The following is a 14663-nucleotide window of genomic DNA, read 5'->3' on the forward strand; positions in this document are numbered from 1 at the left end:
AGACAAGTGCCATTTAATGGCCAAGGCTTCCTTCTTCACCGTTGCGTAGAGGCTCTCCCTTGGTAGCAGCTTACGGCTGATGTAGGCAACAGGATGTCTTCCTCAAAGTAGCAGCCCTTTGCTTTGTTGACAGCGCTGCAAACCCTTGCCCTTCTCTCAAAGAGCTTCATGATTTAGTCACCTGAAATGGTTTTCATTTGTGGAATTTCTTGCCTTCTAAATGGGGTTGAAACCATCAGTTGTGTTGTGCAGAAGTCAGGTTGGTACACAGCTGACAGCTGTCAGAATTCATATTATGGCAGGACCTAATCAGCTAAGGAAACCACAGTCCATTATTATTTTGAGAACTACAGGTCAGCCAGTCTGGAAAACGTAAAAAAAACTTGCATGTGTCGCCAAGTGCAGTCGCAAAAACCATTAAGCGCTACAACAAAACTGGCTGACATGAGGACCGCCCCACCTCTGCTGCTGAAGACAAATTCTGAAAAAATGCTTGATAAATAATGAAGATAAATTCATCTGAGTCACTAGCCTCAGAAATCCCAAGTTAACAACACCTCAGATCAGAGCTCAGATAAATGTCACACAAAGTTCCTGTAGCAGACACATCTTGACATCAACTGTTCAGGGAAGACGGTGCGAATCAGGTCTTTATGGTCTGATAGCTGCTGGGAAACCACTACTAAGGAAAAACGATAAGCAGCAGAGATTTGGTTGGGCCAAGAAACACAAGGAAATTAGACCAGTGGAAATCTGTGCTTTGCATGGCTACTACAGCATCCTGCAGCAACATGCCATCCCATCCAGTTTGTATTTAGTTGGGCAATCATTTATTTTTCAGCAGGACAATGACCCCCAAAACCAGGATGTGTAAGGGCTATTTGACCAAGAAGGAGAGTGATGAGATGGTGGGCCAGATGGCCTGGCCTGCACAGTCACCTGACCTAGAGTTGAGTTGCACTCATTCCAGAAATCCACTGCTGCCCCTTTTACTCATTGGACTCATTCAGTTCAAATACCAGGCAAAGCTTCTCCAGCAATGCTGTCTGACCTGCTGGCCATGGTAACCACATCACATGCAGAGGCGTGGACTGTTAGCACCACAGCTTGAGGTTTCCGAGTAATCCTGTTCTTTCAGGCTCTTCCTGTCTTTTCTACATACAAGAAACCCAAACTATAAGAGACACATAACTACTAAAAATCCAGACATGTCATATGTTTGGTTGTTTGGTCTATGTGTGCACTAGTTTGACTTTTCTGTGTTATTTGTCGCTCCTTGATTATGTCTGTCTATGTAGTGCCCTTATTGCAGCCTTTCAAGTCATTTTCAGCTGTCTGTCTGTGTTTTATTTTTTTTTCTTTAGCTTGTGTCACTTTGTGGCTGGTTTTTCATCTGCGTGTTTTACTTTTTTGCTGCCGTTTGCAGTCATTCAAGTCTCCTTTTTGGTTTTTATTTTTTCATCTAACATTTCAAGGTTTAAAGATTAACTTTAAACAAGTAATAATTAGATTTCCCCTGGTTAAGAAACCAATGAGCTGGGTAAAATCTAATTCTAATTCAGCCTTAAACAACAAATAATAGCAATAATAATTTCTGAACCACAGAGAGCAGTACCCACTCAGTACTTTGGGGAACTGTGGTTTGCTGAGGTTCAGATATCCGAAGTACGATAACCGGAAAGGAAGAACTGAAAGCAGCTTTTAGGCCGTGATTCATGCGTAATCCTCTCCAAACATCACAGATCACACCCTGTATTTTCACTTCCCGGCAGACTTGACAGTCAGCTGTCATACGCTCGCACTAACCGACACATGCAGTAAAAGGCGTACGGACTAAAAATACGTGTACAAACATTTAGAAGATTTATCCTATAAACACAAAATCAATGTATAAAAATGTGAAAAGCTACTCATTGTTTTCTTGTCTTAGGATATCTGATTATGTGAGCTTTTTTTCTTGGTTTTTTACGCGATCGTTTGCAAATACCACCCCCTTCTCCCCCTATGCCGATGGTACGGTCCAAAATGCGGCGTCATATGACTCGCTGACTCACCGAACGACCTATAAAAAAAGGCTCTACATGCGTTTATTCACTATTTCGTCGTTTTTCACTACCAAAAACTTGTCAAAATGCCGATGTGCGGAGGGCTTACCGATGTGAAGCAGGCCGATGAAGAAGTTCAGAAGATCTGTGATGCAGTGAGTAGAAAAGAGAGATTTTACACTTAACATTTTGTGCACACGGGGCCTGTGCTTCTTATTGATGTTGCTGTCATTGTTATTCAGATGAAGCCTCACGCAGAGCAGAAAACCGGGAGAAACTTCGAGGTTTTCACTGCAAAGAACTACAAAACACAGGTCGTTGCTGGGACCAACTACTTCATTAAGGTAATGTTCGTAATGCAAGCAGTGAGCTCAGTGGAAACACTGCAAAGCTCCGAGGTCTTGCATATAATAAAATATCATCAATAAGAGTATTAACTGTAGATAATCTGATCCATAAAGTGAAAACTAACGCGATTATCAGTGATTTTCTTTCTTTACCATCTCTAGGCTTATGTAGTTATGTGGTCATATATATAGAATTTCATGCAAACCTTAAACTGTTGATTTTCTAGTCTTAAGTGTCATTCATCACGGCTGATGCTTTTAATCTAAGTTTCCAGCCAAGTTTTGGTTAAATGTATTTAAATTTTGAGAAAAAATATGCAAAGGAAGATTAAAGTACATGTGTGCTTCACACTCCTGGTGTTAATGGGCAAAACAAGCCATTCCAGTGCTTCCAGTACTTGTGTATGATGGCTTGGAACACATTTGCACAACACTCCCTCAGGGCTTCAATAAAGTCTCACAAGCAGAGATTTACTTTATTTTCTTAGTCTAAAATGACTCATCCGTGTTTTTGATCACTCGAGCCATAGTCCACTCTGTAATGAAGACATGAACGCCTCCTTCCCTACATGTTAGCATGTTGTGTGGTCAGCGTGGCTTATGTTATCACGAGTACTTCTATGTGCACATTAAGTATCTCTTCTAACTTTTTCTTGTACTTCCTTGCAGGTCCATGTGGGCGGAGACGAATGCGTTCACCTCCGTGTTTACAAGAAACTCCCGTGTTATGGAGGAGAGCTCGAGCTGTCCAGTGTGCAACACCCCAAGAGTCACGATGACAGTATTGAGTACTTCTAATGGGAGAACGAACCAGCCAAAGCATCAGTGCCTTCAGGCTGTAGTCTTGTAGTAGTCCATTAATAACCTGCCTCTTGACAAACATGTGCAGTTTCCTTTGCTTATATGTAACAATATACTGTAGATGGTAGATGTAAGGTAAAGTGGAACACTTTTATACAAGGTGCATAAATAAATTAAGCAGATTTTTCTTCTATTGTGGTGTCTGATTTGTGAAATGCCTGCATATTATCTGAAAGCAAACTCATTTCTCTTTCCTAACATAAGACACATTTGCAGTATATTTAGTAAATGTGGCAGCTATATACATGTCTTGCACAAGTGATTGATGGATTTTAGCACACAATGTTTGTGTTCAGACCCGCAAAAACATTTTTGTAGCAATAATCATGTCAGACTGAACTCTGAACACAATTTTGTTTAAAATGACATCTTTTGGAGAGTTCTTTCATCTAGCTTGCCCTCCTTTTTGAATGCTTACATGAAAGAGACATAATACACAGTTGAGTCTGATATGAGGCAGGGGTCTCATTGATTTTAATCAACTTTTTCTACTCTTAGGATACGTTTTGTTCTTTTACACTAATCAATAGAAAGTTGCTCAATTTTCTCCAGCGCTGAAACATTTCTGTCCTGATGGGAGTGATCCTTGTGCAATAGTCTAAACATCTAGAAGGCTCAAGGGTCACTGAATGGTTTAAGTTCATAAATACTATCAGTCATTTGTTATACATTAAGTGGATCTTGACAGTGCTTTCCAAAAACATTGTTAAAACCCCAAATTATTTGAAATGATCTTCTAAGACTGGTGTTTCAACCTCCAATGGAGCTCTGTAGGTTTGAGGATTCATGATCAAGGTGAAACTGTGCTGGCAACGTGTGGTAGCCAACATCGTACATTTGAAATGTAAGACGACCCATGCTACCATGACATGCTATTCCATAGCATAGGTAAAGAAAAACTTTCGCTTTAAGATTTCCAGTTATTCAAGTTTTCAGTGGTCCAAAGTTCACAAATGAACTGTACATAACACACAACAGTGTACAGGGAAAATATGATTTAAGCAATCTTAAATGACAATAAGTCACATGCTGTATTTGAACATGTCGAGACTGTCGGGCAAACCTCAAATCACACTTCCCAACTCTGACTTGGAAAAAAAAAGGTGGTCAGTGGGTTGTCAGCAGTATTTTGTTGGCAGACTTTGGCATTAGTCAGCCTATGATTGTTTTTATCTTGTGACTGACATTCATCTTTGTTAATCACACGCAATGTGATCCCATTGATGACTCAAGTTGCAGATATTTCACCATAGTCTATGCAGTCTGTGTCTACAAACATATTGTAAATATGCATCAGATTGAAATGACACGCTTTAGATTGATTTTCTTGTGGAAAACATTAAAATCACACTGTTCCTCTACTAGAAAATACAAAAGAAGGTTTGCACATGCTTTGTGGCACTGTTTGCCACATTGGTTGGATTTCTTGCAAGAAATCAGAGGGCTGTTGGCAAAAAAGTGTAGAGGGTGTTTAATTACAAAGCTCTAGGTGCAGATGGATTTTACATTAAAAAACACTGATTATTCACACTTTATACATTTACATTAAGTCATGAACAGTCAGCAAGATTTCTTGTTAAAAGAAGCACAAATATGACAAAAGAAGCGGCACTGCAATAAAATAATCACAGCAGGATGTCACAGTACTGGATCTCACTGAAACGTTGGACATATCAGAGTGTATTTTTATTGTGTATTCATTGACAACAGACTCGTTGTGATTTCAATAATAAAGTTAATTCAGTTCTCTTGTTCATAACGACATATATTTTTGTTGTGAACTATTTGCAAAGAGTCAAGGTGTCTGAAAAAACAACAGCGAAGACAAAGCAAATGGATGTTCCCCCAAATGCTAGGTAAAAGCTACACAAAAGAAAATAGTCACAAGTTAAAGAGACAAAGAAACAGCAAAGTGCAAAGAGAGCCTCCACTGATCCTGAGACCGTCTGCAGGTCCGTCTCTGTCCTCAGATTCCAAACATTCTAAAAAAGAGAAAAAACGTCTTCAGGTCTTAACGTTCTTTGAGAAATGTCCAAACTATTCTTTGAAACATGTGAGCACTGCTGTTGAGTCTCTGTTTCACAACCAGAAGTTACATTCCTCAGAGTTGAAATGTGACAAGTAGAAATTGTTGGTCTTTAATCCCACGACCCAGCTGCCATAGGCAGAACCTGGATTCACTGCAAAACATATTATCTCTCAGCATGTTCATGTTCGGTGCATGTGTTGCTAATATCATTGCAGATTGTCTGGGTAGAGTGGCATCAACCAAAACTTTGCAAATCTGTAGCAGACTGCTTACGGTTTCTAAGTGCTGACAGTGACAGTACGGTAACGGTCTGCTTGTGGTGCCGTCTTCTTAGGACACCAACTTCTCTGCTTGTCTCTGACATAGAACTCAGTCTGGAGATGGTATTAAGGCTCACTCAGAATAATTTTGCATATTGGTTTTGTGGAACATCAGCTTGAAGTTGCCCTGTGGCACAGGCCCTATCCACATCAGTTAAATGTAGTATGCTTGGAGCAGACCTACGCCGCATCAAATTGCAAAAAGACCATCAAATCTTCTGAGTATATATGCAGTAGGGTTATATGCCATACTGTTGGCTTTAGAATAGGTGGAATGGTTATTTATTTGTTTTTGTCTGAATGTATTATTGTAGGGTCTACCTTATAATATAAAGTGCCTTGAGGCGACTGTTGTTGTGATTTGGCGCTGTATAAATAAAACTATAGGTATAGGTATACATATAGGTATTGTGGGTAATGAAAGAGCAGATAGGTTGGCTAAAGAAGCTGTTAAAAAAGTAGATGTCGATGTGCAGATATCAAAAGTATAGTCTGGAAAGAAAGTAAGAATTTATGGAAACTGACTTGGTCATAGCAAAGTAAAAGGGAGAGATTTATATAGGGTACAACACGCAATAGAAGTTAAGAGAAGTAGAGGAATAAATAGGCAGGAGGAGATATTAATAAGGGGAATACGAACAGGTCATTGTTTTCCGAATGGCACTCTCCTTAGAATGAGGAAACATTCGACTGGTTTATGTAACTGGTGGAAACAGTTGAACATGTACTTATTATTTGCAGGAAGTATGCCAGTCAAAGCAGAGTGTTGAGGGTAGAAATGGGTGGTACTACAGAGCAGAAAAGTTTGAAAGGTAGTTGAGTGGTTAAGTCATGATGAAGGAAAAGGAGTGGTTTTTCGTTTTTTGAGAAATACTGGACTCATCAAGAGGATCTAAGGTTTTGGAAGCGATGTAACAGTAAAACCCAGGAGATGGCAGCAGTGCAACATCTTTGGATGCAAGCTGCCATTAAAAATGAAGGAAGAAGAAGAAGATTCTTTGGTGGCAGACAGGATTTGACAAATTATCATTATTCTTTTTATCAATCTCTTTACTTGTTTTTGGAGTTCTTTGCAAAACTGCAAGTCTCTGCAATCACCCCTTCAGTTAAAAAAAACCTGCAGACCTGGCATATTGATCTGAGTCAAGTTTGATAGCTTATCTCTCGAACAGTCAGCTTAAAGAATTTGCAAAGCTCATTTTGTTTATTTAAGATACTTTTTGACAGACACAGCTGTGCCACATAATGGAGTTTTGTAAGACATTTATATCAGACTACAGACTGACAGGACTGCAAGAAACACCTCTTAGTTATCGCCCTTTTTAGTCATCTAAAGAAAAGTTCATATAAAAGCTTAGGTTTTATCTGTTTTAAAGACATTTAAAATTTAAGACGCAATTACACAAGTAGATATTTGGAGAAGACAGCGTAAGCAAACATTTAGGGTCTGTGGTTACACATGTTGCTCCACCTATCATGTGTTAGAGCCACCTTCCAGTAAGTTTCCAGGTCACTTATCCAGTACATGTACTCGGAGAGGCACCAGTATGTTTGAGTCACACAAAACCAGAAAATTGACACCTCTATTTATTTCAGCTGACTTTCAGAATGGCTGAAATGGTATGCGCAGGATTCATGGAGACGAGGGCCGCTGATGAGGAAATTCAGAAAATCTGTGATGAGGTGAGCTGAGTGTTATGTGAGTAACATTCAGACTCACATAACACTCAGACACATCAAGTCATTGCTCTGCATTTTACGTCATGTTTTGCATTTATTTTGTCCATACACAGGTTAAGTGTCAAGTAGAGGAAAAAAGAAATGAAGCATATGCAGTTTTTAACGCTGTTCAGTACAAGAGTCAGGTGTTGCAAGGAGTCAACTATGTCATCAAGGTAATTAAAACTGTGATATTATGCATGTTAGGAATTATTAACGAAAGAAAATAAAGTATTTATGGACTGAGTTACTTGCGAGCTCCAGATGACCTGTTGAACAGATGAACATCTTACTGAAGATCTTCAGCGTTCAACAAGTACAAGTTTCCTCTGATTTGACTGCAGGTACATGTGGGAGGATGCAGCTACCTTGATCTGCGAGTCTGGAAGAAGCTTACATGTCATGGAGGGGAAGCTATAGTTACTGGTATGGAAGACCATCATGACAAAGATCCCATCCAACCTTTTCAATGTGATCACACTTTGTTTTTTTGCTGCTCTCTGTCTCCAAGCTGCTGCCTCATGACATGTGCTAAAAGAAAAAAAAAAAAATGCAATAAAGCTCCTTCAAAAGTAACAATTATAGGAAATCAATCATTTTAATTATAATATTTCTAGACATATTGCACTGACTGGACTGCAACTTGAGAGGTTTGAAGCATTAAAAGTTGAATTCTGTAACAACAAAATAAATTGTGTTGTTGATTTCTTGCCAGTTATAAACTCAGGCTTTTACCAGCAAACTGAAAATATGTTTAAAATAAGTCAAGTCTTCATAATAAACACACCAATTGACAGTTTAGTATGACAACTATACATTTATAGGTGTAAATGATACTTGTGTGGCACAGTGGTGCAACGACCCAAAGACCTGTATGTTAGGTTATCAGTGTTTTTTTGTCGGCTATAAATGTGAATGTGGGCATGTGTGTGTCTCTCAGGTTGGCCCTGCCATACCAGCTCTGGTATCTGTATTGGATCGATACTAGCATGTTGGATCAATCTTTTTTTTACTATCCCCTTAAGTTCAGTAGGTATAACTGAATTGCATTAGATAAAGTTTTTGGAAATGCTGAGGTTTGGGTGTCAGAAGTAGGATAACCTGAAAGGAAGAGCAGAAAGCAGTTTTTTAGGCCATGATTCATGTTTGATCCTCTCCAAATTATGCAATCACACCTCACACCCTGTACTTCCACTCACTACCTGTTGTGCCAAAAACTAATTTCCAGTGTTTCCGTGTTTTGTTTTGCTTTTAAAATGTGTAATTTGTATGTTTGTAAATACACTTTGGTGAACAGGGTTTTATTAGTCCTTTATTTATCCAGGTAAAAAATCTCATTGAGATTAAAAATCTCATTTTCAAGAGAGACCTGGTTTACATAGGGGTTATATATAAAATGTAAAAATGGCCTGTTTTTCAGGTATCTGTATAACTCTGTGTTATTGTATTTACATTGTAACCAATCCGGTCTGTATGTGTCCACTTAAACTATGTTTAGAGAACTATTGTTATATTTGTTGCAGTTTCTGCTGTCCTCTTGGCCAGATTACTCTTAAAAAGACACTTTTAATGTCAATGCGAGATTATTTTTAACTGGATAAATAAAGGATATATAAAAGTCAGTGCCAAAAACTGATTGCGGATTCTACCTTCTTACAGAAATGTTGTTTGTGGCTCAAGATGACTTGATATTATTCGTGAAGGCAATGTTCAGCACAAAGTTACACTGATGCGTGAGGGATACGTTTGACATATGTTTTGCATAGAGCAACAATTTATTTATAGCAGTACAGTAATCAGTTTCTAGTAAATACTGGAAATCAGTTTTTGGCAGACGATCATTTTTTGGTACAACACCGACAGACTCGAGCGTCAGCTCAGACTAACCCACACATGCAGTAAAAAACGGACAAAAAATGGACAAAAGTAATTGTTTCCGTATGTAAGTGTGCTTCTCTTTTTTTCATAATGTTGGCAAATACCGCCCCGCCCACAACCCCCTTCTCCCTAAGATGATGGTACGGTCCAAAATGTGTTTATGTGGGGGTTTTTTTTTTTTTAGCCTACAAACAAACGCATCTTTTTCCGTGCGCTGGTCCAAAATGCGGAGTCTTGTGAATTGGCGTGTGTTTATAACCTTTTTGGTCGTTTTTTACCAACAAAATGTTGTCGGAGTAAAAATGATCGGAGGGTTGACCGAGGAGAAGCAGGCTGATGAAGCAGTTCAAAAGATCTGCGATGCAGTGAGTAGAAAAGTGAGATTTGACACTCACACACACGGGGCCTGTGCTTCATGTTGGTGTTGCTGTTATTGTTCTTCAGATGAAGCCTCTCGCAGAGCAGAAAACCGGGAGAAACTTCGAGGTTTTCACTGCAGAGAGCTACAAAACGCAGCTCGTAGCTGGGACCAACTACTTCATTAAGGTAATGTTTGTAATTCAAGCGTTTATGTGTTAATTTATATGGAGGTTCATACAAAACTTAAACTGTTATGGTTAAAACTGTCACAGCCATAACAGAGCTCAAAAAATGTTCTGTTTGTGAACACTAGTGCCATCATGCACTATGTAGCCAAAGAAGTGGATGCCCCTTTTCTACATTGTAAGATAGTTTATTTACTTTCCAGCTCTTTAAAACTTCGCAGCAAAATGTTGAGGAAAAGCACCGAGTTTTTTAAATGGACTAACAATGAGGTGGAGTTATTGCTGCGAGTAACACAAAAGTACAAAGTTGCAAAAGTGAGTGAGAATGAAAGAATTTGAAGAAAAGCTATCTGGAGCATGTACAAACTGATATGAATCTTTAATAGGGTGGTCAAAATGTCAAAATTGATAGCAAACAAAACTACTGCTGTGTAATGCCCTCCGTCATCTTAGTTTGTGAACACTAGAAACATTGTGCACTCTATATAGATGAAGACGTGGATTCTCCTTTTCACATGTTAGCATGTTGTTTGGCCCACAGCTGTGGCTTACATTACCACAGCTGTGATAAAATGATCAGGAGTACTTCTATGTGCACATTAAGCATCTCCTTTAAGTTTCCTTGTATTTCCTTGCAGGTCCATGTGGGAGGAGGCGAATATGTTCACCTTCGTGTTTACAAGAAACTCCCGGCTTATGGAGGAACGCTCCAGCTGACCAGACTGCAGCACCCCAAGAGTCAACATGATACTATTGCATACTTCTAATGGGAGAACGAACCAGCCAAAGCATCAGTGCCCACAGTAGTCAGATTGTAATTCATTAATAACCTCCCTCTTCATGAGGGGAAAGCTTTCCTTGTTTCCATATAATAACATACTGCAGATAATGGAAATAAGACTAGATCAGTTAAATACGAGGTGGGTAAATAAATAAAGCAGAATTTTTTTTGTGTGTGTGTAATTGTAAGATACATTCTGTGGTCATAGGGGCTATTTTTAAAGTATTTGATTGGTTGGGGAATTGAACTGCCTCACAATTCACCACTTATGTGACTCACTTCAGAGATGCCATCAAGGATAACCAGCGCAGTTTCAAAGAAACAAATAAAACATCTACTTTTGTCCATAGTGAAACAGATAATACGTTTGAAATAAACATTATGCTTTAAAAAGAGCTGTAAAATAGTGAGACTGTCATGGTGAATTGGGTTGAAGGACTCAGGTGCGAGACTTCTTGCAGAGTGACAGTGAATTTATTCACAGTGAAAAAAATAAGGCAACAGTTCGAGTCTGTAATCCAAAAGGGCAGTGCAGTGATACGGTGACTTGTCCCCGCGGTGACAGTGCAGTGATTATCCAAAACTACTTGTTCTTGTGCCCGCTCCTCCTCCGATCCCTGGACCCTGAGGCAGATGAGAAAAACACACGCACGGTAACTTAAACGTTCTCTCTCCTTCACAAACTAGGTACGCTAATCGCGACTACGCTACCCGGTTTAGCTCAACGTTCCAGCGTTGGTTGTGACCCGACCGCACTGTTAAATAGGTCTGCTTTGGATTAGTAGCAGCCGGCGAAGTGATTAAGCACAGGTGCGGCGATTCCAGCTCAGGATGCTCCCCCCGGGTCAGCTGCCGTTCCGTGCCATGGCTTCCGGAAGTACATGTTCCCGGATACAAACACGCACACAGGATGGAGAGGAGAACACCACAAAGTACACACAAACACAACAAAAATTGGCAAGGCGACCGGTGAGGACCGTCTAGCCGTGGCAGAGACATCTATAGTCTGTGCTGTAACCCAGCAGTATTGAGACATCGCTCTGGCAGTGTGTTTGGGATCATCGTCTCACTGAAAAACGAAGCCATCTGGTTGTTGTAAAGGGGTTTTCTCATGACCATGGAAATGATTCTGCGATCATCCACCCCGGTTGTCTTTCTTTGACATTCAGATCTTTTTTGCATTGCTGATTTCACCAATCCTTTGTTTCTTTCTCAGGATAGAATAGAATAGAATAGAATAGAATTCAACTTTATTGTCATTGCACATGCACGGGTACAGGGCAACAAAATGCAGTTTGCATCCATCCAGAAGTGCTTTAGTGATATAGATATATTACAATATATATTAGCAATAATATAGTTATGTAAGTATATTACAGAAATGGGTCTATTATGGTATGTTATAATGTACACGGTATGAAGTATGTTGTGAATATTCTATAACTATAAGTATGTACAGGCTGTAGTGAGTACAAGCTATGTACAGGATATGAACAGGATATAAATATGAAAAACTATACAGAATATGAAATAAATAACTTTACAGAAATCTGAGATATACAGCTATACAGAAATGGGAACTGTGCAAGTTGTAAACAGTTGTAGGATTAAAGATTGTCGAATGTACAGAATGATTATTTACACAGAGCTATACAGTAGTGCAGTTAAGATAAGTGAGGGTGTGGATAATTCCTACAGAGGCTATATAAAGTGCTGGTGGTTGTGAGTGGTGGTTCAGTCCATGTTATTATTGTGTGTTTGAGGGTACAGTTGTCCATTGTGGGTGTGTGTATGTTCAGTCCGTGTGTTAACGTGGGTCAGATGTCAGGAGGCAGAGTTCAGGAGTCTGACGGCTGTGGGGAAGAAGCTGTTCCGGTACCTGGTGGTCTTAGTCCGGAGGCTCCTGTGGCGCCTCCCAGAGGGCAGGAGGGTGAAGAGTCCATGTGATGGGTGACTGGGGTCTTTGATGATTTTCCCAGCCCTTTTCAGACACCGCTTCCTGTAGATGTCTTTTATGGCAGGAAGTGGTGCTCCGGCGGCACGATGGGCAGTTTTCACGACCCTCTGCAACGCCTTCAGAGCAGTTCCCTTACCAGACTGTTATACAGTTGGTCAGGATGCTCTCGATGGTGCAACGATAGAAGTTCACCAGGATGTCTGAGGACAGGTGGTTCTTCCTCAGAGTCCTCAAGAAGAAGAGGCGCTGGTGAGCCTTCTTGACCAGCTTGGAGCAGTTGGTCGTCCAGGCGAGATCCTCAGAGATGTGAACTCCCAGGAACTTGAAGCTGCTCACACGCTCCACAGCCGTCCCCTTAATGTGGATGGGTGGATGTGGGTCAGCATTCCTCCTGTAGTCCACGATGAGCTCCTTGGTCTTCTCGGTGTTAAGCAGCAGGTTGTGTGTGTGATGTACCAAACTGTAAATTTTGCCACTCCTAATAATGTAGCAATTTCTTGGATGGGATTTTCCCATTTTCACAGCTTGAGGATGGCTTGCTTTGACTGCATGTTGTCTATTCACTAGTGATGTGCGATACCACTGATTTCCTTTCCGATCCAATACTAAGTAAAATTCAGGGTGGCATCGACAATACTGATCCGATACTTTGTACAAAAATGTAATGTTTTATTGTATTTCAAATTATAGCTTCATAATGATTACAGGACATCAGACTACTTGTTCTTATTGCTTAATAATGCAGAATTATATAGAAATAAAAAAACAACAACCCTGAAGTTGTGTGCTATTTGAACACTTGCCTGCCTGCAGCACTAAAGGACTCTTACAAGATGTCTGTCTCGCCCTAGCTGCACCTTCCTCTCCTCATTTTCAGTTCCCCTCAACATAAGCTCGTCATAGTCTGTGATATGATTTACTCTGAGGTGTTTGATGAGGTTAGTGGTGTTGCCACAACACCTCACTGTCTTGCCACATGTATCGCAAACCACGTCTTGGCTGTTTGTGGAAGTAAAATACATCCATACATGACTCCATTTACGCTTGGCCATTGTTGAGTGTGCACGCCAAAGGGCTGCGACATTTATACAGCCTTATTTTGCATATGACTATTGTAGACTATTAGCTGTAGGCCTGAGAGTGTGTGTAATTGTTTAGAGGGAAAGGAATTTATGGACACTGGGGGTCTGCTGTCATAAAAGGAGACAGGAAGCTACAGTTGGGGGTTGCTGATGCTGATGCTTTAACCTGAATCTAATAAACGGTCATAATTGTTATAACTTAGAAGTAGGTTTGCAGGAGACTCTCCACCTTATCTGTAAATGTAAGACAACAAGAGGCCAATGGCCCAGTGGATGCAGAGTGGGGGTCTCAGTGTTTGTAATATGTTAACTGTGTTTTGTATGTTGTTCAAGGTTCAAGGTTCTTTATTTGTCACATGCATAGTTATACAAGTATAACATAATAATAATAATAATGGATACTTTATTGATCCCCATGGGGAAATTACTTGTTTTTCTCTGCATTTGACCCATTCACTCTGTGAAGCAGTGGGCAGCCCACTAAGCAGGCGCCCGGGGAGCAGTGTGTAGGGACGGTACCTTGCTCAGGGGTACCTCAGGGTAGCCGTTAAGTGGATTCGAACCGCCGACCTTCCGATCAGGGTAGCCGTTAAGTGGATTCGAACCGCCGACCTTCCGATCATGGGGCGACCACTTTACCTACTGAGCTATCCCTGCCCCTTACAGGCAGGGATAGCATACAGTGAAATGTAGCCTGACACGCTCCTCGACATGTGCAAAAATTGGGGGGGGGGGGGGTGTAGAGGAAGAACATTATATATATATATATATATACATACATATATATATAATGTTCTTCCTGTATGTTGTCTAGAGGAATTTGGTGTAGCTTGGGTGAGGAGATTACTTTTATGACCCCCAGGATGTACGACGCACCCACACCTACATGCACACTCACTCATGTACTCATGCATACACACACAGACACACAGAGTTTGCAGGACACCATGGGGGGTTTTATGATAAGGTTGCTTCTACAAAACTGTGTTTCACAGACAAAGGAGGGAAGATTTGCACCGGCCTTGCACATCTCCCCTTCTAGAAGATGCATGCTTAAATGAAGATGAATAAAGGTTTTGTGAAAATGACTACTGAGTCT

The 14663-nt window shown here is 40.4% G+C and overlaps 2 protein-coding genes and 1 long non-coding RNA gene across 3 annotated transcripts; 2 read left to right on the forward strand and 1 right to left on the reverse strand.

Annotated features, from left to right (window-relative positions):
- Positions 1 to 2039: 2039 nt before the first annotated feature.
- LOC101466789 (cystatin-B) lies at positions 2040 to 3386 on the forward strand. The gene is made up of 3 exons (XM_004546722.5): positions 2040 to 2200; positions 2288 to 2389; positions 3062 to 3386. The coding sequence occupies exons 1-3, from the start codon at positions 2132 to 2134 to the stop codon at positions 3188 to 3190; spliced, it is 300 nt and encodes a 99-aa protein (XP_004546779.2). The 5' UTR covers positions 2040 to 2131; the 3' UTR covers positions 3191 to 3386.
- A 5988-nt stretch (positions 3387 to 9374) lies between these two features.
- LOC143412298 (cystatin-B-like) lies at positions 9375 to 10692 on the forward strand. The gene is made up of 3 exons (XM_004546720.5): positions 9375 to 9564; positions 9644 to 9745; positions 10383 to 10692. The coding sequence occupies exons 1-3, from the start codon at positions 9424 to 9426 to the stop codon at positions 10509 to 10511; spliced, it is 372 nt and encodes a 123-aa protein (XP_004546777.1). The 5' UTR covers positions 9375 to 9423; the 3' UTR covers positions 10512 to 10692.
- A 3261-nt stretch (positions 10693 to 13953) lies between these two features.
- Positions 13954 to 14222, reverse strand: LOC143420305 (uncharacterized). The gene is made up of 2 exons (XR_013100124.1): positions 14177 to 14222; positions 13954 to 14134 (listed from the first exon to the last, which is right to left on the reverse strand). It is a non-coding gene; the product is annotated as an uncharacterized LOC143420305 (long non-coding RNA).
- Positions 14223 to 14663: the final 441 nt, after the last annotated feature.

The sequence above is a fragment of the Maylandia zebra genome, linkage group LG9 (genome assembly GCF_041146795.1).
Source record: "Maylandia zebra isolate NMK-2024a linkage group LG9, Mzebra_GT3a, whole genome shotgun sequence".
Lineage (NCBI taxonomy): Eukaryota > Metazoa > Chordata > Actinopteri > Cichliformes > Cichlidae > Maylandia > Maylandia zebra.